General features: G+C 55.3%; 2 protein-coding genes across 8 annotated transcripts in view; one reads left to right on the forward strand and one right to left on the reverse strand.

Annotated features, from left to right (window-relative positions):
- Positions 1 to 15,645, forward strand: part of LOC308195889 (transmembrane protein 263-like) — a 203,411-nt gene extending 187,766 nt beyond the window's left edge. For all 4 annotated transcript variants that reach the window (XM_080594082.1, XM_080594081.1, XM_080594080.1 and 1 more), the window contains one exon: positions 10,766 to 15,645. In XM_080594082.1, coding sequence (XP_080450208.1) covers positions 10,766 to 11,052 — 287 coding nt within the window. In that variant the 3' untranslated portion in view covers positions 11,053 to 15,645. The remainder of the gene's footprint in view (positions 1 to 10,765) is intronic.
- Positions 15,646 to 17,720: 2,075 nt separating this feature from the next.
- On the reverse strand, positions 17,721 to 25,404 carry CHST1 (carbohydrate sulfotransferase 1). 4 transcript variants are annotated; one of them, XM_080594074.1, is made up of 2 exons: positions 24,950 to 25,404; positions 17,721 to 19,693 (listed from the first exon to the last, which is right to left on the reverse strand). In XM_080594074.1, the coding sequence occupies exon 2, from the start codon at positions 19,647 to 19,649 to the stop codon at positions 18,390 to 18,392; it is 1,260 nt and encodes a 419-aa protein (XP_080450200.1). In that variant the 5' UTR covers positions 19,650 to 19,693; positions 24,950 to 25,404; the 3' UTR covers positions 17,721 to 18,389. The 4 variants fall into 4 exon arrangements, with proteins under 4 accessions (XP_080450200.1, XP_080450202.1, XP_080450199.1 ...); XM_080594076.1 differs by having other exon boundaries at positions 24,916 to 25,404; XM_080594073.1 differs by lacking the exon at positions 24,950 to 25,404 and adding an exon at positions 23,958 to 24,109.
- Between the last annotated feature and the right edge of the window lie 279 nt (positions 25,405 to 25,683).

Consider the following 25,683-nt stretch of genomic DNA (forward strand, 5'->3'; position numbering starts at 1 on the left):
TCCTAGGCCACTTGGGTTCTGCTGTAGCCTTACTGGAGAATTGAGATTTCTCTGCCTGGAATTCCTTAATACAGAGTTATTTTGTTGCTAAGAAGAAAAAGTCCAGAAAAGCACGATTAAGATCTAAAAGGGTATTTAAATAGAAAGGATATTTTTTTCCTTTCTAAAATAAAACCCAGTTTCTGACTGCTGAGCCCATTAAGAATCCCTGCTGGGGACACAGGGGTTCTCCAAGCCACGACAAGATGTTTTCTTTCAGTGGTGGGCCTGTTGGGACTGGAAGATAACTTGATGGGATTTCTGACGCGACATCAGCCTCTGATTAGATTCATGCCACTCCAGTTATTCCCTGTATGCATCTGATTGGAAACAAAGGCAGGAATATAAAGGTGCAAATGAGTTTCTGTAACGATTGCTCTAGCCAAGCTAGAGTGTGGGGGTCTGGAGTTTCTGAAGGTTTTATCCTGTGTTGAGAATGAGGGTAACGTGGCTGCACATGGACCACAAGCTGAGCTGGGTCACCCTGGTGTGAAAGTTGGGAAGGTACCTGACCAGATCCCGCAGCTCTGTAGGATTGTACTGGAAAGCATCCTTGGATACTCCCTTGTTTTTAAAGGAATCAACTTTCCTGCCCTGTTGCTTCCCCTGTGTGCAGATTGCAGAAGAAAAACTAAGGGGAATCTGTGGAGAAAGAGTAATACTGCATTTCATTTCCTGATAGCAAAAACACGGCCACATTGCTAGGCTGGGCTGCATTACAGAATCAAGACAGTAAATGTTATCTTAACGTGGAGACCTGAAAGGCTGCTGTAGCTGTGCAGCTGAATTTTTCCACCAAGCCCTTTGCTCTGACAGAAATACCAGCCTTTGTCTCGGCTTTGATTCAAAGCAGGTAGGTACTGAAGAAGGGCAGTGATCCCAGAGGGTTCTCAGGTTCTCCGGGCATTCAGCTTTCCCCAGCACATCGCTGTTCCAGTCAGGCATATGAGAGGATTTTCAGCAGCTGGTCAACTGAACGAGAGCAAAAGCGTTAGCAGTATTTCTCGTACTGGCCTCTGGGCATGAAATCCCTCCTGGGAGCTGGGTTCACAGGCTGAAGGGACATCCCTGAGTTAAGGAAGGTCCTGCTGAACCTGGTGGGAGGCTGTTTGACTTCCTCTCGGTGCCACAGCGATGCACTGAAGGCTAGAAACACCTCAGAAGCAGCAGGCACAGAGCAGTGGAGGGAATCAGGCCCTCAGCCTGCACAGGTTACAGGTCTGGCACTTTATGGTCCAGATATTGTCCAGTTATGTGAAGCACTGACCCCAGGGGGAGGCCTGGATATCCCAGCAGCTCTGAGAGCATCCCGGAATAATTGCAACTTCCCCGCAGCCCACGCTGCAGCACCAGGCAGAGCCTGTCAGTACCCACCAGGAGGCCGGGCGCGTGCTGAGTCCCTGCTGTGCCTCACTGAGATCTGCCCCGAAAAGTGCAAGAACATGAATATGGAGGAAGGCAAAGGGAGCTGCCACACCCGCAGCTTCACCTTCCTGAGCAGCAGCTCTGTGTCTGTGCAGCACAGAGGAGGTTTAACGTCTCCTTGGACAGCGTTAGCGCTACCTTTAATTTATGCACTCGGGGCTGAGATTTCCAGGTGACAGGCTCGCCAGGAGCACAGCAGTGGGCGGACTGGTTGTCACATTTAGTAGAGGCAGAGGCGAGGGGACAGGCAAGAGGTCTGGGCGTAGTGCAGGGGTGTGATTTTTGCACTGGGATAGATCTAATAATCTGACACACGGCTCGGTCCTGTCCTTCCCCGTTCAGCCCGGCTGCGGGGGAAGGACGGTCTGCCTGCTCGTCTGTTTGCTCCCAGAGGCAGTGTACCTGCCCACTCGCAAGTGCCGCGCTCTCCTCTTGACAGCTGAGATGGGGAACGAGTTTTTGAGACGATGCCACCAAACACCTACCACCAGCAGAACAACAAAGCCCCCTTCCTGCCCGCTGCTGGCATGCTGAAGCAAGAGCAGACAAACACATCTGTGCCTCGCTGGTGGATCCCCAGCTCAGCTGTTTCTGTAGCAAACAGCTTTCAGCTTAACTGTCCTGTTATCCTTTGGATGGACAGAAAAAATCCTGGATAGCCTCTGGGATGAGTGGGTCATTTTTCTCAGTCAAAAATCTTCACTCAGACCTTAGGTCAGTTCAAATTTGCAGCTTTGCTTTTTGAGCCTCCATCCATTTTTTCTTCAGTTCCTCCGTGTTCCTTGAGGGGGGAAGTAAGGAGCACATAATCAAAATAAATGGACAATTTCTGGCTTTCTCACTGGTGCCAGTCATCCTGCTGGAAAGCATCAACATTCATTGCTCAGCTGCTCCAGGAGCGGGAAGAAGAAATGCCTGAGCCTGGATCCTCTTCTATTAGGTAGGATCTGTTCATAAATTTTCTGGGAGTATTTTTGGACAAATTCTTGGATATCTCAGCTGTGAAGTGTTTGAGTGACAGTCACGTTTCCATAAGGTAGACAGATTAAGCCTTTCATAGTAAAGTGGCAGAGTACACACAATATACACGGCCATTGCTGGATGAACAGAGCAGGTTTTCGATGTCTGATCGTGCCAGCTCAGACCACCTTCCTGCTTGTTAGATGTGACTGTCTGTCCCTTCCATGCCCCTTCCCAAACTGCTGCTGGGACCAAACTCAGGCACCTTTTGATAAATTGTGAGTTTGCAGCATCGTCATGGGAAGGACTTCTGGCCTCATCAGGCAGGGGAGGCCCAGCCACATCTGCCTTTGTGTAAAATCCACTGGGTAGCACCAGAGCATGGAAGAAAAGTCATTTCTTACATAAGCTTGGATTATGTTATTTACTCTCCATTGTTTGTGAGGGCCTCACAGAACCATGAAAATGACCTTTATTTCTCAACGGATTTTGTCCTTTTTCATTTAACAAATATTGATTTTTTTTTTCTCCCGTGTCTTCATCAGAGCTGAATTAACAAGGCTGTTTAACAAGAGCCTCTGATTCATTTGGGGTCTTTTTGTGCCAGGTGCTATCACGAGCAGCTGAAAGCAGCTCCGCAAAGAATGTGCAACCACTGTTACAGAACTGACAGAGCAGGCGATGTGCCCTGACAAGAGCTGAGCTGGCATGGGTCAAAGAGCAGGTTTAAAAAGATGGTCTCTTCAGCCTAGGCACAAATACCAGGAAGGGTTGTTTTTAAGGAAGTAGTATTTTAAGTGTGAGAACTCTCCTCCCCAACCCATTAAAGCCTAAGGCCGCTGGAAATCATCAGCCTCACTGGACTGTTCCAGTTCCACCCACAGATCCCCAAATGAGATCCAGAGCCCGCTGTGCCAGGCCATATTCACAGCAAGAGGTAATTCTTGTCCTTTTGATCCAAAATCACAGTGTCGTGGCGATGGGACTCCTATAGGACAGTGAATAGCAGGAGCCATTGGTACAGCTCCATATGCTTCATATGCTTTCTTGCCAGGCTTTTAAGCAAGCCTCTTGACTGAATCAAGAGCTTATAGGTGGAGCAGAATGGAAGTTGAAAGTAGATATAAATTGAAGGGAGATAAAGTTCAAGCAAACTAAGCCTGGTGGCCACTTCTGGTGCTTTTAACACAATGGAGAGGGAAAGCTAAGCCCAGCCAGTAGCTGTCCCTTGCTGGTCGTGCTTGCCATGCTGCACCATTTTGGTTTCTCATGCAGGACATGGAGGTTTGCTTGGGTGGGGAGAAAGCAGCTGCCAGACAGAGTTGGGCAAGGTGAAGTCTCATGCCTTTCAGGATCATCTCTCCGCACTGTCAGTGGCCTTCAGAGATCCTGTGGATTTTTAGTGATGATTTTAGTGGTGGGAGATGACGTTTGTTTCGGGTGAGACAAGGGGCTCATAAAGCCAGCTGTTGTACAAGCCGATAAAAATGGAAAGTCCTCATCTTTAAGCACTTATGATCTATGTCAGAAGGTGGCAACCTTTTGAGGACCTTGTCCCAGTATGTACTTTTCTCTCTCTCAGATTAGAGGTTAAGTGCACCAGTGGGAGCTGGGAGATTGTCTCTAAGAGGCACTGTGAGACCAATCAATTAGTGCTCATCGGTTTCCTCTGTGCAGAGGGCAGGCTCCTGACATCCCCAGCTTTCTGGGCTTGGCACAGGTGGGACGGGCTCCTGCCTCCTGGCTGCCTGGCAGGGTCCCCAGCGGCTGCGTGGGCAGTCACACTGCCCCTAAATCAGGCCGCTAGGCAGAAGGAGGAGAAGGGGAAGCAGAGGGGAGGAAACCATTGCCCAGCAGATATGATAATGCTGAAAGCAGAACAAGGTCTCCAGGCTCCTACTTGATCCTGTCTGGTGGACAGTGCTGCCTGCCCTCATGTGTGTTTTTGTAGGGCAGAAGAAGCATTACCTCTGGGCTGTGGGCCATCCTGCTTTTCAGCATCATTAGAAACCACATCTTGTCCTTGTGACTAGTGTTGCTGAAATCTTGTAAACTTGGAGGGGAAATAAAGAATTAAAAAGGTCCCAGGGAATCCTGGCTAGAAGACTCTGGCAGTTCCTTACAGACCATTGCAACTGCATAGCAGATAGTTTTCTGGATCAAGAGAACAGTTCTCTTAAGCAGAAAAGCGAAGCAAAGGGACTGCTGATCTTTTTCAAGAATAAGAAGAAGAGACCCCTCTCACAGCATATCTTGACTCTGGCATTGAAAGCACTTCCAAAGTGAGAGAGGAAGTTTATATTCCTCCTCCAATTAATATCTGTTCCAACGAAGTGAAACAGAAAGAGAGGATGGCATTCATTTCTGCTGCTTGGGCATTGAGCAGGCGTGTGTGAGGCTGGGGAGTGTCCCTGGGCTGGCTCAAGGCTGGTTTAATGCTTCAGCCGCTGGGTTATCAGCTGCTCTGAGGCCAAGCGCCCCGAATTCTCTTTTCAGTGAAAGTTTCAACAATACCACCATGTCTTTACAAATAATTTCTGTTTCACTGACGTGATGTTTCCCAACAAAAGATGAGCTAGTCAGAAAATTCCCAACCAACTCAGAGCACGGTACAGAGCCTCACACTTCTAGAGTCAGGCTTAGACTGCTTCTCCCTGAAGGCTCAGCTGAGGAAAACAAGCCACTCTCTATCACTGTTCATTTACCCTCCTGAACCCTGCCTCTCAGTGCTTCAAGGTAGATGTTTCAGCAGTTAATAATGCTCCTGGGGCATGTGCAAGGAACAATTAAAGCTCATTGTGCCAGTGAAGAGCCCTGGGGTGAGCCAGGGTTTGGAGACAGCTGCCCCCGTTTTGCTGCGTGCAGCAGGATCCCGAGCGGTCCTGTGGCAGAGAGAGGCAAATATGTCTTGCTGATTGCAGACTCTGGTGATAAATGCTTAAAACTCGAGGGGAAAACTCAATGTGGCATTTCTAGGCTTTTTGCTGGTGGCAACCATCTCGGTGTCTAGTGCCTGGGCCAAGCAGGGCTGGGGAGAGCACAGCTGCTAAGCCCATGGAGCCATTTCCAATAAGCTGCAGTGTGGGATCGGTGGCAGGAATGAAACCCATGTGTGTGAACACTTCGTAGTGCTCCCTTTTAACGCTTTGCCTTTGACACTACAAGATCTAGATCTTTCATCCTGAAAAGCCAGAAAGGACAGCAACAGCAGTTCCTTCATCTCAGGCAGTAATGCTCACTGTGGCTGTGCCTCACAAGGGTTAGCTAAGACTTCTCCAGCGGCATTGCAGGAGCCTTGGAAGAAGGCAATGTTGGCCCTTCCCTGGAGGAATCCTCCTTGAAGGTATACAGCAAGGTTTTATTTATGCCCAGCAGTCCGAGTGGTCTCTGCCTGCTTCAGCTGCTTGTGCTGGAAAAGAAGTTTCTCTCTCACACTGAAAATCCTAGTTACACAATGGACTTGTATAGCTCCACAGTGAGCTGGTGTGCACAGGGAAGGGGCAAGCTTTTCTCTTGCCTTTGTGACTTGTCTGTATGCTGGAAACCTCTCCAGAGATAAATTGGAAGTTGTCGTTGGCATCTCTACTGAGAATGTCAACAGGAATCTGTCAGTGCCAGTCATGATGATACAAACACAGTTTCCCCGCTTAAAGCACTGCACCAACTGTACCTAATTAACCTTCATGACAGCACAGCAATACAAGGAAATAGGGATCATTAACTTCAGCATCTCTTTACAGAAGGGGAAAAGAAGCAGCAGTGCCAGCCCCATGCGTTTCAAATTGAGGTAGGCTCAGAAAATCGCAAGGTTAAAAATAACAATAATCCGTTTGGGATTCTCAGAGCTTTAAGAGCGCACTTGAGTCAAACTTCCAGGTTTTTCTCCAAGAAACATCAGGTCTGGAAACTTCTCTCCCATACACACTTTTTCTGTGACTCAACAAGCCAAGCTTTTAGAAAATCACGCATTCTCAATCACAGTGGTGCAGAGGCATTAAAGGAGAGACTGATTTGCTCAGTTGCTTAAAAATCAGTGGCAAAGCTGAGAGTAGACGGTGTGAGTCACTGACCCTCCACCCCGGCTTGTTCCTGCAGACCAAACACTTCCCTAGGTAGGGGAGCCTGCCTCAGTCCACCAGCTACCATCACAGTGGTCGCGTACTAGCTGCCAGAGGCATAATTCAGGCTTGAGCTAGCGACCTCACCCTTCTTCCCACCTCTGCAGAGGGACAGGTAGGTGCCATTTACCGTTTGTTTTGGCCTTTGAGCCAGCCCAGCTCTCTTGCCTGGGGCTCAGCTGGGACAGAAGCGTCCTATGGATGCAAAGCCCTGCGTGCTGCTCCCTTACCCTGCTTTCCTGACTTGGGGCTGTTTTTGGAAGTCAGCGAGAAAGAGCAGCTTGTACTAACCCTTTTTAAAGCAGAGTTCTCCTTGCCCATTGTATCACTTGCTAGCAGGGGCTGAGGGGAAGAATAAGGCCCGCTCCGTTATCCTGGCCACCAGCAGAGGCTCTAGTTTTGTCTCACCAAATGAATGCAATGCAAAGCGCTGAGCAGTCACCATAGCAGCTTTGAAAATTGTATCTGTTACTACCGACAAACTGATCTCACTTGTGCCCTGAGTCATAGATGCTATCAGGACCTCATGAGAAAGCAGGGCTTTGTCTGGAGCCCCGGCCGGCGGGCTGCCTGTGCTGCACAGAAACCCGTGGGGACTGGGGAAGGCTGTGGCCGAGGAGGAGAGTGTCGTGCGGGGTGCCGACCTCGGCACACAGAGTCAGAATTTGGACAGCCGAGCGCTTTATTCATCTCTTTTTCCCTTTCTTCCTCTGTTCTGAGCTGACATGGGGTGAAGCGAAGCTGAAGGGACCCTTGAAAAGGCCGGGTCATTGATAGAAAAGAAAAAGGGCTTGACAGATGGTGAAGAGTTTTTATGAGCAGCATGGGCTGCAGCGGGCTCCAGGGAACAGAATTGTCCCCGTGCTCTGGCTGTGTGTCTGTCTCTCTGATTATTTTGTGTATTTCATCTCTGCTGTCTGTCTCACCCTTAATCTGGGCTCCTCTGTGCCAACAAAATGCTTAGCTCACTCCATTGTCTGAGAGACTAATTTGCACTGTAAATCCGATGCTTATCTTACATGACAGCTTACTATGGGGTTTATTGCAGTCCTGAAGACAAACTAACCAGGGATGGCTAGAGAGCTTTCGACACATCCTCTGGAGTATGGAACAAATATGACCTGTTTCAGCTTGCTGCCAGTTTAGGACGTGTCCCCTTGTGGTTGGGGTCACAAAGGATCTCTCTTTCTCTTTTCATATAGATTGAAATCTGAGATTTTTTAATTTTCTCTTTCTTCTGGTGGTACAGCTTCTGTTCTGTGTTAAAGCCTTGGGGATGCTCCTGGAACAGCCTCAAAGCCTCCTAGGGCCAGGTCCTCCGTCCCTCTTCCCTGCTACTTGTGAGTTTAAGGACCACAGGAGTAGCTGCAGAGCAGGTGCAGGTGCAGGCAGCGTGCAAGCACTGATGCTCCAGGATGCTGCAGCTTTGTTGACTCTGCCGAGCTTAATCAGAAAGAACCTTTGTCCTTGTCTTTCTTCATTAATATTTCCTGACACTTTCTCCGATATGTTTTAGCTCTTTGCTGGCAGAGTAACATCCCCCCTAATCTCATCTGCAGTTGCCTCCTCCCCTCTGGTCCCTGGGCTATCCACCTGCAGGCAAACACAGCATCTAAGCGATTTTCGCACTGGTGTTGGCCTGATAGCTGAGCAGCTCCTGCAGCCCCAGAAATGTGGGCAAAGGCCTAAAGCCTCCTACAGAGGTGTTGCAGGTAGCCTCAGAGACAGGCTTACATTGGGAGAGCCGGGGAGATTATTGCTGCATTGATACTGCTCTTGGTTCTGCAGCTGAGCACACTGCTTAACGCCCAGAGCTTCTGCATTGCAGTCCTCTGAGGGACACAAAGGATCCTGCTTCCCTGGACAGGGCAGTGGGAACACAAGACCCACGTCATTCCATCGCACCGAAGACGGCATTCATGTGCAGAACCAGTCTGAGTTTCCAGACTGCCTTTATTCCAAGTCATCAGAGCTGGTGAGCACCGGGCTGCTCACAGGCACTGTCCTGAGCCCGGCGCCCAAGGGAAGGCTGCTGCACAGCCTGGGTGAAGCTCGGGTGAAAATGTATGCAAAGACTCCAAAACCTGCAGAATTTTAGAAGACAAAAATAAACAGGAAAGGATCATCACAGCACCTAATTCAGGCTCCTGCCTAATCTAAATCTTCTGAAGAAGCCCCCTTCTCTTCCCTGCCTAGAAATGGAGCCAAGCGAATCAAATTTCCTAACTTAAACTCGTATGTTGAGCGTCTAAAAGTTAGCCATTTGAATCTGAAGACATCTTAAATTGTTTCCTCAGTGCCCTGGAGCACCCCTCCATCCCACAAATGACCCGCTGCACTCCGGGAGCCCCCAGTGTGACTAACTGGCCCCCAGTCTGCCCGAGCGCTCGTGGTGCGGGCAGCAGCTCTGATCTCTTTGGCAAGGTCAGGCTGTCCCTTCAGCCGTCTGCATCCAGCACCCCAGGGCAAGCAGTGCTTCCAAGGATAAAATCTGTGCCCTGCTGCTGCTGCTTTCTGTCAGATTTCTGGTTGGTTTGCTTAAAAAAAAAGGAAAAAGGAAGGAAAAAAAAAAGGTTTGTTTTCCAGCAGCACTTAGAGACCCCACTGTGTTGCGTGTCATGCGGACAAGGGGAAGACGGTCTGTGCTCCAACAAATTCATGGTGTCTCTGGGTAGAAGTACGCTGAATAGCAGATGTGGTAAAGACGCAGGGTGAGACGAGTTACTAACAACAGAAGGAAGATGTTTGCTTAGACTGAATAAGTCTGACATCTCCATCAAGCAGGGCGTGCAGCGTGCTGGGGCCCCGCAGCTTGATGAGCTGTTCACCAGCCTTCCGGCCCTCCCAAGGCCTTTGCTTGCTAGCAAAGGAGTCCACTGCCTGAATCAATACTGGCTCTAATCTGCGTGGAAATGGGAATGGGTGGAGACATCAAAAGGGGCTTTCCAGGTAGAAATTTTCTGTTGCCTGGAATATTATTAACAGCCAAAGAAAGAGGCTGGCAGTGAGCAGATAAACAAGGGGCTTTCTTCTCAAGTAGCAGAGAGCTTCAGAGAAAGAGGGTGGGGGGGAACTTGAGAGCATCGAGGAGGAAATGGGGTGCGCGTTTAGCAGGAGGCTAAAGCCCTCTTGCTGCATTAGCACTGTGCAACCTCTGTTCTGAATAGGTAGCGGGTTAGAAGAGGTTAGAAGGGATGCTGCTGCTCCAGGGCTCCTGCCTTCCCAGCTGGTGCTTGCTTTTTTTCCTGCCACAATTGCTTTGTTGTATTTTTGCAATTATTAGTAACTCATCTCGTGTACAGAACTGGCAGTGAATCAGAAGTCAGTCTCCGAAATACCTCGCCCCACAAAAAGAACAGCTCCTCCTCTGCTGCCCGTGTGTGGCACGGTTAGCTGGCGCGAAGCAAGAGGGGCGTGTGGGGGCCGACAGGGGAGCTGCCAGGTTTGCGTCCCCCGAGCAGCAGTGCGGAGTCATCCCTTCCCCAAGAAATGACGAGCTGTGAGCGTTGACATCTGCGGGGCTGTGGGCAGGTACGATGGCAGCTTGGGTGGGTATGTTATGCTGGCCTCGATCCAGCTGGCACAGGTAAACCAGCACAGTCTTAACGCTATTAAATACATCGCTGAGATCTCTGGAGGGCTTGTACAACCTGAGGTGACGTCCGTGTCGCTGTGTCTTTACTGCGGTTTGCTATCTGTGCTAGCTCAATTACAGCTCTGGCAGATAGGCCTGCGTTGCGCCTCAGTCCCTCACCTGACATTAGCACAGACCTACCTTGAAACAGATGCTCCTGAGGACCTGCAGGCCACGCAAAAGTCAGCTGGTGCTGTCTGCAGCTCGTGCCTCCAATGTTGGCAACAGTCTCTGTGATTTACTGGTATTAGTCAACATGCAGAGGAGGGGAATTACATCTCTTGTTAGTGGGATTTGCTTTAAATTGCAGCGCTGAGACTTGAGTTTGGGAATATAACCGAGCCGACGCCTTTCTTTCTCTGCCGTGTGGGCAATTCTCCCATCGTCTGCCCTGCCAAAGTCCTCTCCTGCCATGCTGCAGGCCTGGGAGTGCCCCGGTTCCTCCCTCGGGCACCAAGGGGCTGTAAGGCGCTGGCATGCGGGAGCGTGTGCCATGGTGGAGAACCTCCTGGGCTGGAGGAGCAGCCCACGGAGAAGAAGGCCCTCAGCCCGAGCTCTGCTGACTTTCCCTTTCTCTCTGTCCCCACAGATGCCAGCAAGGACCACCCGCAGCCGCAGGCAGGGGTGATCTGGAGAGTGACGGGCGGCCTCTTCAGTATCACCCGGGGAGCCGTGGGCGCCACGCTGGGAGGAGTTGCCTGGGTGGGCAGCAAGAGCCTGGAGCTCACCAAAACAGCTGTGACCAGCGTCCCCGCTGCTGGCGTTGGACTGGTGAAGGGCAGCGTCTCAGCGGTGACCGGCGGCGTCGGGGCCGTGGGCAGTGCCGTCGCCAGCAAAGTCCCTTTCACTGCAAAGAAGAAGGACAAAGCTGACTAATCCCCATAGCAGCTCCCTTCCGAAAGATCAACCTGCCCATACTCTCCCCCCGCACAGCACCTCTTTGAGTTGGAACCAGCCGCTTCAGGGAGGGTAAAGCACCCGAGCAGACTCCGGCTGCGGCCTGCTCAGCACCGCCTGCCTGGCTCAGAGCTCTCAGAGCCGCTGTCAGCGCCTTTCACCCCCATCACCTACTGGGAACCATCTCTGCTCCCAGGGCTTTAAAGGCACGGTTGTCTCTGTCTCGCAGTTTTCTTCCTCCCTTCTTCCTCTGTGGAAGCAGAGAGGGCTGGGAGAGGGTGTCGGGCTCCATCTGCCTGAAGGTGGGCGGACAAGGGGGCAGGGGGGAGAATTATGCCTAGCTTGAAGTGTGGGTTAGGTATTGAATTCAGCTTCAGCAGGGAAGACGGCCTCTGAAACACCCTTTCCATTTGCTCTGGGAGGTGTGCCTGGGGATCTGCCTTCAGGAAGAGAGTAGAATTCCCATTGACACAGAGATACTGTGAAGAGGGAGAAGCCTCCTGCCTGCCCTTACCTCCTACCTTTTCGTTGTAGGACCCATCCCACAAGCTACTCCCAATCACTCGCTCCCTGGCTGAATTGCACCCTTCAGAGAAGGAACCCTTGAGCTCAGCAGAGCAGCTCAGGGATGACGCCACACAAGAGTATCGTATGTCCTGGGTCACCAACTTCTGTGCAGATTTTTTGGGGGAGAGGTGGGAGGATAAAACCTGCTGTGTGTTCCTACTTGGGGAAAGAGCTGACAGTGGCATCTGCCAGGCCTCTGTGATATTACAGCACAGGTAGTGATGCTCCACTGGTGTGAGGGGAGAGGTGCCCTCGCCACGGAGACACAAACCAGACCCTTGGGTTTGACCCTTGAAGTCCTTGCAGTATCCCACTCTGCACCAGGGGCATTTTGGCTCTAGGCCACGCTCTCACTCCACAGACATCACTGGTAACCACGAGTGTTCCCAAATGCCATCCGAGTTCTGCTCTAGGGAGGGAGAGGAGGCCGAGAGCCTTGCTCTCCCCTGACTCAGCACCCCGGTAGTGGTGGCCTGGCTGGGAGCGGTATGCGCTGCTTCGGAGAACGCGTCCCCGAGGGGCTGAGCGCGCCGCAGCGGCTGCGAGCCTGTGCAGGGCACCAGCAACTCCTCCACGTGCTGCTCCTGAGGCTCCAGCCCCGCTCCTCTAAATGACCGTGTTGCACTAAATATCCCACCCAAACTCTCAGTGCCGCAGAAACCCAGACACCTGCATCCATCTGGGAGTCATAGCCATCCTCAGCCTGGCCTGTGACGCTCGAGGGGTTGCGAGACATCGTGCACACACACACACACACATACACACACACATGCACGCACACACACTCCAAGGTCCCCTGCAATTCTCGGGATGAGGAAAGCCACAGGTTCCAACATTAACTCTGCCTTCCCTGGCTTTGGCAGGTTATTAGCCTAGGTTGTTAGCTGTTGGATGCATAGGCAAGTGAAGCAGTGTTCGTGCTGTATTTTATAGATATGCATATGTGTTAGCGCGTGTGTATGTATCAGTCCACAGGCATGTTTTCAGCCAGGTAAGCAAAACTGTGCCACTGCCGCGGAGGAGTTTACACAATCATCTTTGGCACTTCCAGCGCATAGGTTTTATATAGGGTCCTGGTCAAAAGAATAATGTTCTAGAGGAAGGTTTCCCCTCTGTTGCCCAACAGCTTAGTTTACTGAAACCAAAGGAATGTGAAAAATCTCCTTTCTCATGTCTATGCTGTTTGTTTACTTTCTGCCCTATCTTTGGACACTGAAGCCAGCTTCCTTGATTTTCATTTCCTGTTCGAGGTCATTGCATTTCCTGGCTGCTCTGTTACGCGTCGGACTCAAACATCAGGGAGTATTTAAGTATAACCCCTCCATCCCCATTTTGACTGATTGTTCTTGGGCTTGTGAAACAGTTTTGATTCTGATCTTTATTAAATCCACGTTTGGGGCCTGACTTAAGTCGCTGTGTCCCTGTGTTAGTCCTGCAGGTGTTAGTCTCTGTCCATGCCCCTTGCTGGGTAGTGGCCCTGCTGTTTGCAGTAGCAAGAGGTTGCTGATCTCCACGGTATGTTATTCTTGATAGCATGAGAGTGGTTTAACCTACGTCTTTGTTTCTGAAGAGGAAACAGCGTTCAGTATGAGTATGCATTTCCTCTCTTTGTCTCTTTTGTTCTTGTGAAGGCCAAGTTGACCCAGATGTGTTGGTTCTGTCTCTGAAGGCAGCAGCTTCACAGGAAGATCAGGTCTTGATGTGTGCCTGCACTTTGCTGTGATGCTCGTGGCAGTTAGCAAGGCCGGAAGAAACCTTGTCTGTTCTTCCTTTGTACCGAGTGCCCTGCAAAGCAGGAGGGCAGTTTGCACTGCATGGGTCTCTGCTCACCGCTCCCCCTCAGCATATCTCATTTCTCATGCCAGATCACAGACTGCTTCTGGATCCACCTCCAGCCCCAGAGCTAAAAGCTGCTTGTGCACAGCTACCTGTGCTGTCACCAGCCCTCTTAGAAAGATGGTTTCTCACCAACTGGGACAGAAGACAGTCTTCTTCCTAACTGCCTCTCTGAGGCTTTAGGCAGGAGAAGACTGTGTAAGGGCTTTACTTCTCCAGCTGCCCCTGGGCAGGTGAAGGGAAGCTCATGATGCTCTGGCTAACTAGCATCCCACACAGGCTCCTGCTGCCAGGAGGGAGGGAATAGATCCTTCCCGAGCCGTTGTCTGCAGGCATGGAAAGTATGATAAAAGTGCATAAAGGAGGGCCCAAGGGTTTCCCATCTTATCAGTTCTGCCCTTCAGTGCACCTTGCAGTAAATGGCGTAAGGCTCCCCGTCTGTCTGGAGCTGCCATTTCCTCGGAGGGTGGCCTGGAGAAGGGGAGGAGAGGTGTGAGGGGAACTGTTCTTTGAGCCCAGCTAATGGAGAAGTCACGGACCACCAATAGCAAAAAAAGGGAAAGCTAGCAGGCAGGGATAGAAGATCGAACCTACCCAAAAAGCAGGGCCTCGTACTGCTTAATGAGCATACAGGAATACATAAATACACGGGGCTCAAAGGCAGGCTTCTGGAAGGTGTGTCCCTGTTGGCATGCTAGGCTTGCGTGATTGAGCCCGGTGACCCGGCCCCAGGCTGCTCTTCTGGGCACTGCCTGTGCCAGAGCAGAAAGGAAAACAGGGCTGGTGGCACCAGTCTAACCACAAAGATGCTTCCTGGCAGCTTTGGGTGCATGACGTTGGGATCTGTTTGGGACGGGGAGGCCGCTGCTTGCTGAAGGAACCCCCCCTTTCCTCCTCCCCCACCACAGAGAGCAGCCAGACCATGGGTGCAGGCCTTCCCCACAGCCCCTTCATCGCAGAGGGCTAAAAACTGTATTTTGCATAAATCCCACTGGTGGGGGGCTTGGTACAAAAGGAAGGGAGCAGCTCAAGGTGGACAGAGGGATGACAGGAGCTCGTGCAAGGGACATGACCGGTGTCCTGGTGACAGGGGGAGGGGAGGGGAGAGGAAGAGTCAGGGAGCAAGAAAAGGAGGAGCAAGAAGGGAATTTGTTTCTTAGGACAGGCTCTGAATCAGAGGATGAGCGTGAGGGAGTTGGCCCTAGGGAAGAGCACGGAAGGGAAGTGGAAGAACATGGGTTTTGGGGTGTGGTGTCGTTCCACTCCTGGCCGGGGCCCTGCTTCCACAGCACTGACGATTACTAAGTGTTTCCATTTCGCTAGGTCAATATGCCCAACGGGTGCGTGGTCCAAATGCCAGATCAGCCCCTCCGTTACCTTCTACCTTCCCAGCTCTCCCCCAGGCTTTTGCCGTGATCTCCCCACGGTGGGGCTGGGCCGTGGTCCTACACACAGCTCTGTGTCCACCACAGTTGGGCATTCTCTGTGCCCAAGGGGCATGTCCTGAGGAGAGCCTGCGGGTGCTTCCTTTCCTCCCTTTTCCCTTTGCTTATCCCATTATTGCTCTCCTTCTTTATTTCCCCTCCCTTAGCTTTTTTTCTTGCCCCTGGATAAAGCTCTCCAAAACCCTGCCTGAGCTCTCCGTTAAACATCTGTGCTCATGCTGGCTGGGAGGGCAGAGAGGGTGACTGTTCCCGCAGCTCCCCTGGCTGGGAGAGGAGTGCATGTCTTCCACCCCTCTCTGTCCGCTTGTGTTCGTGTCTGGAAAATCTTACCCCGTTTCTTTCCCTCTGGGTTCCCTTGTTGGCTCTTGTTCCTGTGGGTGGGTCATCCCTGTGTCTCCGTCGCAAAGTAATCCTGGTAAAAATAACAGGGTGAGCGTAAACGTGGAGATGGACGGAGAGAGCCGCAGGGCTGCCGGGACAGATGCACGGGGCTCATCTCTGCTTCCCCAGGAGCCGAGGAGCCCTGTGCAAGCCTGGGACCGTCGCTGCGGCCGCGCAGTCCTGTGCATGGCACTGGGCTCCAGAGGACACTTTGGTTCTTTATCATTTCATTGTCTGTAATTGGTTTCCTACTGAATTTGTTTGCTTGGTTTGTTTTGCAGTGTGTTTCTGGGAATATTCTGCATCTCTGTATTTTAATTACAGTAAAATTTGAGGATAAAAATCTTTGTTGCACCATTTCTTGTTTCCAGTGGGGGAAAACAAGCAGAGGAAGCACAGTTGAACGAAGATGTTAGAGATTCCTTGGGAAATCAGATCTCTCCCCTAAGGGCTCTAAATGAGGCACCAAGCAGGGCTGAGGCTCAGTCCCCACTTAAACTAGGACACGGCTTTCAACCGTGATTCAAAAGCCATTTTGCTGCAAGCAGGTTTCCTGATTGGAATAGCAAGAGCAGTTTGGAGAAGATTTTTTTAACTTGATTTCTTGTTTTGCTTTAAAGACCAAAAATGCGTGTGTGAGCACATTCAGGCCAGAGGAAGGCTAGCTGAGCCGCAAAAGTGGTATCCCAGCAGCCAAGGAGGGGAAATTTTGCCTCTGCAGCTGCCGTATCTTCTTGCAGGTTTGCGCAGCTACTTCTCCTAGCTGAGGAAGCAGAGAGAAGCCTCCTTCCCCCTGCAGCAGCCTGCCATTTCAGCAGGTCGGGGGGGGTTTACTTTTACTTTCCCCTCCCCACAGCTTCAGGGGAACCCCACAGAGCAGCCAGACACGTGTATTTGCTTGCTGGCAGGCAGCACGGGTGCTGGGATGGGCACAGCCAGCCACCCTGGCCACCTCACCCACTCCACGGATGCCTGCCCACAGCAGAGCTGCCCCACACTCCTGGGAACACGCAGCCCTCGAGCAGGGACGGCGGCAGTGCAGCGGAGAAGCCACCGAGCTCTGGGACTGCTGAGGAGGGAGGAGGAATTTGGCAGCCTCGCAGCCCGTGTCCCTTTTACTGGGATAAGGCTAGGAGCCAACAGCTCGGCATTCGTTAAGTGCTGACAAAAGGATTAATTTAGTAGCTAATAATGGGGCAATCAAGCCATTTATTTGGTTGATGCTTTGCTGGTGGTGGAGGAGGAAGGAGAAAATGCCTGGGGTGGGTGGCTCTCCAGCTGATGGGGCATGTATCTGTCCCAGAGCATGATGACCCACAGTCCTGTTCACAGGGCAAGAGCTAGGTGAGGGGAGGCCATTGGATTCGTGGCCCTGCTCACCTCTTCCCCACCAGTGCCCAGCCCAGGCAGGTTTGCCAAGTTAAGCTTGTTTGCTAAATGCTGCTAACGAGCTGACCTGGTGTAGCTGCAGCACCTGCCCCTCAGAGGTCTTTAAAGGTGGGGAAGGAGGGTGGAAAATTGCCTATAGCTGCTGTTTTTCCTTCCATCTTTGCCCAAAGTGGGTGTGTGTGGCACCCAGTCCCACCCTCTCTCGAGTAAGAGCTCAGGCTGGGAGCTGGTGGCCAGCAGACCTCAGAAGATGCCTTTGGAGAGGAAACCTGCCCACGTAGGTGGGCTCTGGGTGGCCAAAACGCCATTGGAGCGGGTCCAATGTTACTGTGAGGGCTGGGATTGTGCAGCCATGGGTGGATGTAGCTGGCCTTGCAGGGCTTTCTGTCGGTCCCTGCCTGGCTCCTGAGGTGACAGAGCTGTGAAACTGCCAGGGGTTGCTCTCCTCCTTCCCCTGGGGACCAGCCCCACAGCTGGGCTGTGGGACGTGCCTCGAGGGCTGGCTGCTGGGAGGGCCTTGTCCCTGCCGGGTTGGAGAAGTCGGTGAGCTGTCCTGGTGGGTGATGTTCAAACAGACTGGCACATCTTGTGTCAGGCTTCGGGTGTGCTGCTGCCACTTTGGTCCTCCAGGGCAGGGCACACTAGTGCTTGCATCAGGGGGACCCTAAGACCAGCAGGAGCAAAGAAGGGCAGGCTGATGGGGCTGGGGCCATGGGGGTCTGCTGTCAGCAAGTCCCATGCCCCTAAACAGGCCAGCAAGCTCTCACGTCTGCAAATAACCACAGGTTCTCGCGTTTGGCTTAACCACTTGCATTTTTACACACTTAGATGCAAACATGCACGTGCCGAAGGAAGTGAGTCGCGGTTCCCTGCCACCCTTGAGGGGCCGTGGTGTAAAGTCCCCGGCCCCAGCCCGCTCCCGTGCGCTGGAGGAGCCAGGTGGATCTGGAGACATCGGTCTTTGCCTGTCGGTGCATCCACCCCAGCTGCAGTTACTGAGGTCTTTCAGTTGACGTTCACCCCCCAGGTCAGTTTTATTGCACTTTTATTTACAGAAAACACAGAAATAAAGCGTTAAATGTGTTGGGCTTCTACCAAACCACCCAATCACTTTTTTTCTTTTCTTTTGTGGGTTTTTGGCACAAAGAAATATCACAGGTGTTACCAAACAACCATGTACGAGCAGCTGACCGCCTGCCCAGCCCAATAATATGACTTCAACAGACATACTGAACTGAGATTGAAGACAAGGAGGTTGTTCCACGTTCATCTTCCAGTCTAACCTGCTCATCAGGGTCAAGGGGAGTTACTCTGGAGGGGACGACACCATTCATAAATTAAATTTATATTTACCTCTTACATTGTAAAAGTAAACAGTGCAAAAGTACAGTACCCCAGGTACCCTTCGGTTTGGAAAGCTTGAAGGTTGCTTTATACATTTTGTGTGTTTTGTAAACATTGTTACCCATCCACAGTTCTAGCTCTTGCTTGGAGAGACCCGATTCCTCTTGTGTCCGAAACGTGTTGAGAGGCAGCAATCGCTTCCCCTGGACTCCATTGAGATTCCCGCTCAAGATTTAGTGCAAATTTTGGAGAGAAGAAGATGAGAAAGAGTGGGGGTGAGGGGGGAACAAAACGAAAGAAAACAAAATAAGGCAACAGTTCGAAACAGTCCGTATCAAAAAGGGGACCCCGGCCTTAAGAGAAGGGCAGGAAGTCTCTCTCCTCTACCAGGCTGATGGAGAGGTTCTTCAGCTCCTCCTCGGAGCCGGCGGTTTTGTAGCCGAGCTGCGCCAGCACCTGCTGGCAGGCGTGCTGGGTGAACGCCACGATCTCGTAGGACAGGCGGAAGCGCCACTTCTCCGCCGTGGCCGCCGAGTTGCGCACCGTCCCGTACTTGTGTTTGGACGAGGACCGGTCTCCCCGGGTGTTGTTCTGTATCCAGCGCTCGACGTTGCTGTCCATGGGGATGCCCAGGAAATCGTAGATCTCCTCGGTCTTTTTCATGGGGTTCCTGGCCAGGTCTTCGTACCGCACCAGCATGTACTTGCCCTTGAGCCATGGCGGCCGGTTGAGGCCGGTGGAGACGGAGTTCCAGAAGTCCTCGCACACTGTGGTGAGCTGGGTCACGTCCAGGTTGTACGGCTTCCTGCCGGTGCCGTCCCAGATCCTCCACAGCCGGTAGGTGTCCCGGAAGGTCTCGCTGCGGGACGCCAGGATCCCCCGGGGGTCCCTCACCAGCTGGATGACCTTCAGGTTCAGCCGCGGGTCCTCCACCAGGGCCCGCAGGTCACTGACCTCGGGCACCCGCACGGTTTTGATGGCCACGTGCCCGTGCTCCCTGCAGGACTCGGTGGCCAGCGTCAGGTTCAAGGTGCCGCACTTCTTCACGCAGTCTCCTTCCTCCAGGTGGAGGTCGGCGGCTCCCAGGGGCTCGCAGACGGGCGGCGAGCACAGCGCCTTGCTGGCCCCCCTGCGGAAGAGGCGGTCGGTGGTGTGGTTGACGGGCTGGGGCTTGATGTAGTTCTCCAAGAAGTAGAGGTCGCAGTCGTACAGGCTCCTCAGCAGGTCGCGGCTGGCCCCCAGCATGACCCGCCTGTCCGTCGTGCTCTTGCTCTGGGTCAGCTTTGGGATCAGCGTGTACTGGACATGGTAGAGGGGCTCGAATAAATAGAAGACGTCGAAGTGCTGGTTAAAGAGCTGCCCCACGAAGGAGGAGCCGCTGCGGGTGGTGGCGAGGATGAGGACGTGCGTCTTCCTGGAGAGGTTGTAGGCGAGGGTGGGGCTCTCGTCGCACAGCCGGTCGGGCGCATCGGTGTCCTGGCTCAGGCTGCAGTTCACGGGGCTGGGGATGGGGCAGCTGTGGAAGGACTTGGCGGTGAAGGTCCGGATTGCTGTGTACTGGATCGCAATGGATGCCAAGGCTAGTAGGAGGACAGCCTTCCAGGAACATTGCATGGCTGGTCACCTTCATGGGGCTTCTTCACAGGTCGTCTTGGTGTCTGCAACCCAACAGAGAAGTCACGGGTTGAGCAAGGACCGCTGAGGAGGACCCAAGTATTCCTACTGCCTACTGGGTGCACCACGCACCCTCCCACAGAGCACGTACATCGGTCATAACCACGTGGATCCCAGTGACACACTGCAGAGCCCTGTTTCAAAGGAGGGCAACTGGCAAAATCCCAGTGGCTAGCCCCGTGCGCCCCCAGTGCTAAGCTGGTGCTGCTGGCCAGGTCCTGCTCTGCTCTGGGATTTGGGCCCCCTACACAGTTGAGGCAGGAGGAACTTGCATCACCTGCATCCTCTATTGGCAGCAACGATGCCTCGGGGGTGACTCTGCCTCCTCTGGTACAAAACAGTGGGAGTTGTTCCCCTGGGCTTTGAAACAGACTTGACTGAGGCAGTAGCCACCAAAAAAAAAAAAAGAAAAAAGAAAAAAAAGAGGAAAATCTTATTTTCCTTGGTTAGTCCCTCAAGCTTTAAATAAAATCCCCAAACGCTTACATGCACCAGAAACTGCTCCTACACCACTCCAAGCCTTTGGGCCAGGACGGGAGGATGCTGTAGCTCCTTCAAAGCCCCAGCAAGGATTTTCTGCTGCAGGTCCCTGCTGTGCCATCCTCCTCTGCTATCTGCAGGCTTGCACTGGGGTCTGTTTGCAGACACAGGAGCGCAGCCTCATGTGGAGAGCGGTGCGCGTGAGGGGAAGGAGATAAACTCCAGCGTTGGGTGCAGGAGCCCGCCGTGCACAGCCCTGGATAATGTGACTGTGCCCCTTCTGCAGCCCCCTGCACACACTGCCCCTTGCCCACCAGCCTTCCACGTTTCCCCCCATGTGGCGTGGGCCACCAATGGATGGCAGGTGAGTTGAAAAACACCTTTTAATTTTTTGAATCATTACTTTTATTATCCACAGGTTGCCCCAGCTGCTGGCTCCAGGAGCTACCAGGCTCCAGACTTTCACCAGGAGAGGGGTTTTGTGCACCCTGTGATTCAGAGCATGTGTAATTCCCCACATAGAATATTCTTCGGCAAAAGTGCTGGCTTGGTGGCCTCATGAGGGTTCAGAGAACCCAAGGGCTTATTTATTTTTCCAGGTCTGCTAAGACAGGATGTCCTGCTGGCATCCCCTGGTCCAGGTGACTCATGGAAGTGCCATCTTCTGGGTGGAAGGTGCAAAGTGGGACCTCTTTCCTGCTCTCTAGTGCCGGCCAGCCACACTGCACCCTTCAGGCAAAGCCTCAACTTTTACTCCGTGCTGGTGGAGAGTGGAGCTGATGCCACTCGGATGGTCCTGATCTCAGGTTCTCCACCTGCCCCAGGTCCTCTCCCCTTCGCAATGCACCAAGCTGAGCAAGGGAAGCAAAGATCCACGTACTCAGAGCGGAGGCAAAGAGGCAGCATCAGCCCAGCGTCAGCCTCTGCTGCCCCTTGTCTCCCTTTGCGTGTGCCCTGCCCGATCACCAAGCCGCAGCGAGGGAGGGGCAGGTTTGGGGAGAAGTATCCCTCCCTGATGTCTCATCTGTGGCTTTTAAAGCCAGCAGGAGCCTCCTCCCATCACTGCGTCCCAGGAGATGCGGCTCCCGCTCAGTCCTGGCCCTCTCGCAGAACAACGAGCACCCCTCGCTCCTCTCTCGGCTGCACGCAGAGCCTGCAGCCGGGCTGGCAGGAGACACCTCAAGAGGAGATGCACGGCCCTGCACCATTCAGGGCAGCTTTGCCGAGTAGCGGTTGCAGGGAGTGTGCTGCAGAAGGATGCCCCGGAGAGAGGGCACGTGGCCTCTTTTGGTGCTGGTGTCACCGTTGCCCCTTCCCCAGCCCTAACTCCCCCTGGTCACAGCACGCCAGCCCATGCCCCTGCCTCGCCTGTGTCTCTGTGCAGCAGCCTGGGAGCAGGCTGGCCGCGAGGGATGCGCTGCAGGAGGCCGGCCAGTGTCTGGCACGGGGACAGGAGCATTGTCTGCCCGAGGAGGAAGGTGCCGAGCCTTTCCTCTTCCCCGCCCTGCTTCCCACAGCCCTCATCCGACAGGATGGGCGAAGGCGATGCAGCCTTCCCCCGCCATGCGACAGCAGCGGGTGTGCAGTCACCTGCCCTCCTCCTCCTCCTCTTCCTCCCAGCACTACTCCAGCCCTGGAGCACCCGCAGGGCCGGAGGTGATGAATTAAGCTGGACGGCCTCTGTGAGTCACGAGCACAGGGAGCGCGGCCGGGTGAAGCACAGTGGATGCTGAGTGCCAGACTCTTCCTTTGGGGACAGTCTTCAGGTGGAAATGACTTGTTCTGGGGGGCTGCGTGGCAGGAGCATGGCATTCGAGGACTTGTCACCCCTTGTCATCGTGGGGGAGCTCCCGCAGCACCTTGTGCTCCAGCGGGGGAGCGGGGCTGCCCCGAGCCCTCCCTGCAGGTTCCCCAACTGCTCCCCGGAGGCGGCCGTGCTCAGGCACCTCGGGTGCGACGGCAGCTCGAGGCAGGGGACTGAGCAGCAACGCCACCATCGCTGCTGGGTGCCTGTTTCCAAGGCTCTCTTGCGGGGCAGCCAAAAACCAGCAGCTCTTTTGGGCTGTCTTCAGGCTGCCCCCTCCCTCCTCGGCTCGCCGGGAGTTGGGCACCTCCAGGGCAATCCCCGTGCCCGGCCGAGGCAGGGGCTGCAGCCGGAGGCTCGGTGGCGATGCGGGTGCCTGGGCGAGCCCCAGGGTGATGCCAGGGACGTGCCCGCTCCCGCCGGGGCTGCCCACCCGGGTCTGGGATCCGGGGCCCTCTGCCCCTAAATCCGATCACCGCCAGCAAGCCTGTTTCCATGGAAACCGCACAGTGACTCAGGACTTTGGGACCAGCTGGAAAACACAACTGTGAGCAGCAGGCGCCCGGGGAGGCTTCGGGGGTCTCGGGGCGAGGCGGAGGGGCAAGGAGTGCAGGGAGCAGGGCACGGCTGCCTGCCCGCCCCTGTGCCCGGGCACGCTCCCGCTGGTGCAGGGGGGCACGTTGGGACACAGGGCGAGGGGATCCCAGGAGCCAGGAGCCAAAACCCCTCTCCTGACACCCGCGCTGCTGCAGCACTGACAAGTCCGCGCTGCAGCACGCTCGGCGGAGAGCGGATCCCAAAACACGCCTGGCTGCAGGCAGCCCCCAGCCCCCCGGGGATGGGGACCCACACGTGCGTGGGCACCCACAGGGCTCCCAGCACCATCGCTTCCACGGGCAGCGCCCTGGGGTGCAGGGCTCCTTCCCGCGGGGCAGCCCCTCACCGCGGCTGCCTTTTGGGGACGGGGACGCGGGGTTTGAGCCGCAGGATTGCAAAGCAGCTCTGGGCTGGGGGACCCTCCGGCGCGGCCACTGCCGCTCCCCAGTGTCCTGCCACTTTACCTGGCGAAACGACACGTTGCGGCCACCGAGGCGGGGAAGGCGAGCCGCACGATGAGCATCCCACGCGGCTGCAGCGGCTTAGTCATGCTTGCACCTCTGCACATCCACACAGCAGCGGCACGGGCAGGCAGCACCCCGGGTTAAGGGGGACCCCCCCGCCCCCCCCCCCCCGGGACACACGGCTCCGAGAAGCCCCCCCCGGCTTCCCCGCACCGCGGGCGCCTCCTGATCTGGGGACTCGTCCCCGTGCCCCGTGCAGCCAGGCCGGCTCAGCATCGCCTCCTCCTCCGCACCAGGGCTCCCCTGCGGCCGTGGCCCCGAGCTGCGCCCGGAGAGCCCCGGGCTCGCCCCGCTCCGCGCCCGCATCGCCCCCAGCCGCCCTCCGGTGAGCAGAAGGCTCGGGGCACCCGCGCTCCTCCCCATCCCGTCCTGCTTTCCGAGGCACCGACGGGTCACCGGAGCCTAAATCATCCCGGAGGTTTCTCGGGGCTCTCGGCTGTTCCCTACCGGCACCGGGCACCCTCCTGGTGAGTTCCCGGGTCCCTCCCGAGTAACGCCAGCCCCAGCCGGTCCCGGACTTTCCTCGTGGCAGCACCCACCTGCACCCGCGTCCCCCTCGTCTGCTCCGGGCTGCCCGAGCGTGCCCATCCCGCAGCGCCGGGCCGGGGGCAGCTCCGAGGGGCAGGGCAGGGCACATCACTGCGGGGCAGACTGCGGGGCACGTTACGGGGCTCCGCTCTTCCGAGCGGCAGCCTCCCGCCGCGCATCCCCGACTTTCCCGCAGCCCCCTCCCTCCTCCCGGCACCGAGAGCTCCGGGAGGGGCCGGCCGGGCAAAGTTAGCCCTTGTCGCCAAGCGGGGAAGGGCTGAGGGGGGCAGCCCCTCGCTCCCCGCCGCCCCTTACCTGGCGCAGCGCCGCGGCGAGCTCCCCCCGCATCCCCGGCGGCTCCCCGCCGCGGCTCCCGGCCCGGGGGACGCCGAGCCCCGCCGCCGGAGCTCAGCCGGCCGTGCCGAGAGCCGGGCTCGGGGCCGCCCCTCCACGCCCCGCGGCCGGGCGAGGCGAGGGGAGGGCCGGGGAAGGGGCTGCGCCCGCTCTCCCCTCCCTCCTTTCCTTCCTTCCCTCCCTCCCTCCCCTTCTCCCTCCCGGCAGCGCAGCCTCCGCGCCGCCCCGGTGTGCCGAGCTGCAAACTCCCAAGTTTTCTCTTTTTCTCTTTTTCTTTAATTTCTGCAGCCCCCCCCCCCCCCGCCCCGAGACGCGCCCCCCACCCACCCAGGCGCTGCGCGCCCTCCCCGTGCCCCCTGCTGGGCGAGCCGGGCCTCGGTGGGCGAACACCGCCCGGCGGGAGCCGCGGGGGTCCCGGGGGTCGCCCTCCAGCTCCAGGAGCCCTCCCTGCTCCGCCACGGCCGCGGGCAGAGGCCGTAACGGGAAGGTGCCGTCCCGACCTCCCGGGAGGGCAGCGGGAGGCACCGCAGCGTGTCAGCGCCGCGGAGGTTCCCCTTGGTCCCTCCTGCTCCTGCTCGACTCCTCCAAGCGGGTCGGGCTCTTACTTCGGGGAACTTTTTGAATGTTTCCCCCTCTGCCAGGTGTTTGCCAGCTGAGCTGCAGGTTTTGTGCTCTTTATCTGCACCTCTTCTGACCTGGCAGCTGCGGTGAGCGCCAGCTCGTGGTTCTGGAGGTGCTGCAGTGGATACTCGTTCCCTACACCCCTCCTCACCACCCATCTGTCTGGTGCTGACAGAAACATCCCGGGCTATGCCCCACGCCTTGGCCATTCCCAAATCCTCCCCCCCCCCAGGCTGCAGGATGCTGGAAGCATTGCTGTGGGATCCCAGCGCCAGGCAGGGGCTCGGGACAGCCTCACCCTGCAGCCAGCAGGTTAGGGGAAGCAGTGGCACCTGGGTCCCTGCGCTGCGGTCGTGTCGAGAGAGAAAATCCCTGGAGATGCTGGCATCGCCTTGGCTGTGAGAGGCGAGCCAGGCTGTGCCGGCGAGTTCAGGGCTGTGAGATCGCCGCTGTTCAATCTTGGGAAGCACAACAGCAGAAGCGTCGCTTTTGATTTTCAGCATTTGGGACCGGTGTTTGCTGTTTTAGGAGCACCCAGAGCTCGCACGACCAAAAATACGGGTATTTCTCAAGTCTTCCAGAATACCCTGACAACCTTAGCCCCCTTAATCTAATCTTAGAAAACTTTGTGGGGATTTTATATTTATAAACAGTTGGTGCTTAAATATTACTCCTCTCACCATAGCAACAGCTCCCCATCGTAGCATCCGTTACACCGTGCCAGTGCATCGCTGCAGCCTTGTTTTGGGTGAGAAAACCCTCAAGTCACACTCGCTCATGCTCATTCTCCTGTGCCTCATGCGGGACACAGCCCGAAGCCCCTGCCTGCCCGACCGTCCCACAGCCAGGGCTCTCGGTGCTTCCCCAGTACCCAGGTGCCTGTGGTGCGAGCTGAGGATGCCCACATTTATTCGGTGCCTCTGGTGGGGAGGAGATGGCTGCTCCGGAGGGGTTTTAGGCAGCACCGTGTGTGTGGCAGGTCACGCAGCTCTGCCCTGAATGGTGGCCTCGGGTTATCACATGTGGCTGCGAGCAGGGGTGCAGAGGCTGCCGCCGACCTGGCGAG

Source organism: Anser brachyrhynchus (assembly GCF_964034855.1).
Source record: "Anser brachyrhynchus genome assembly, chromosome: 5".
NCBI classification, from domain to species: Eukaryota; Metazoa; Chordata; class Aves; order Anseriformes; family Anatidae; genus Anser; species Anser brachyrhynchus.

What these genes read in the sequence shown, in the direction of transcription:
- CHST1 (XM_080594074.1), bottom strand. Translation starts at nt 19,649, where the DNA reads ATGCAATGTTCCTGGAAGGCTGTCCTCCTACTAGCCTTGGCATCCATT.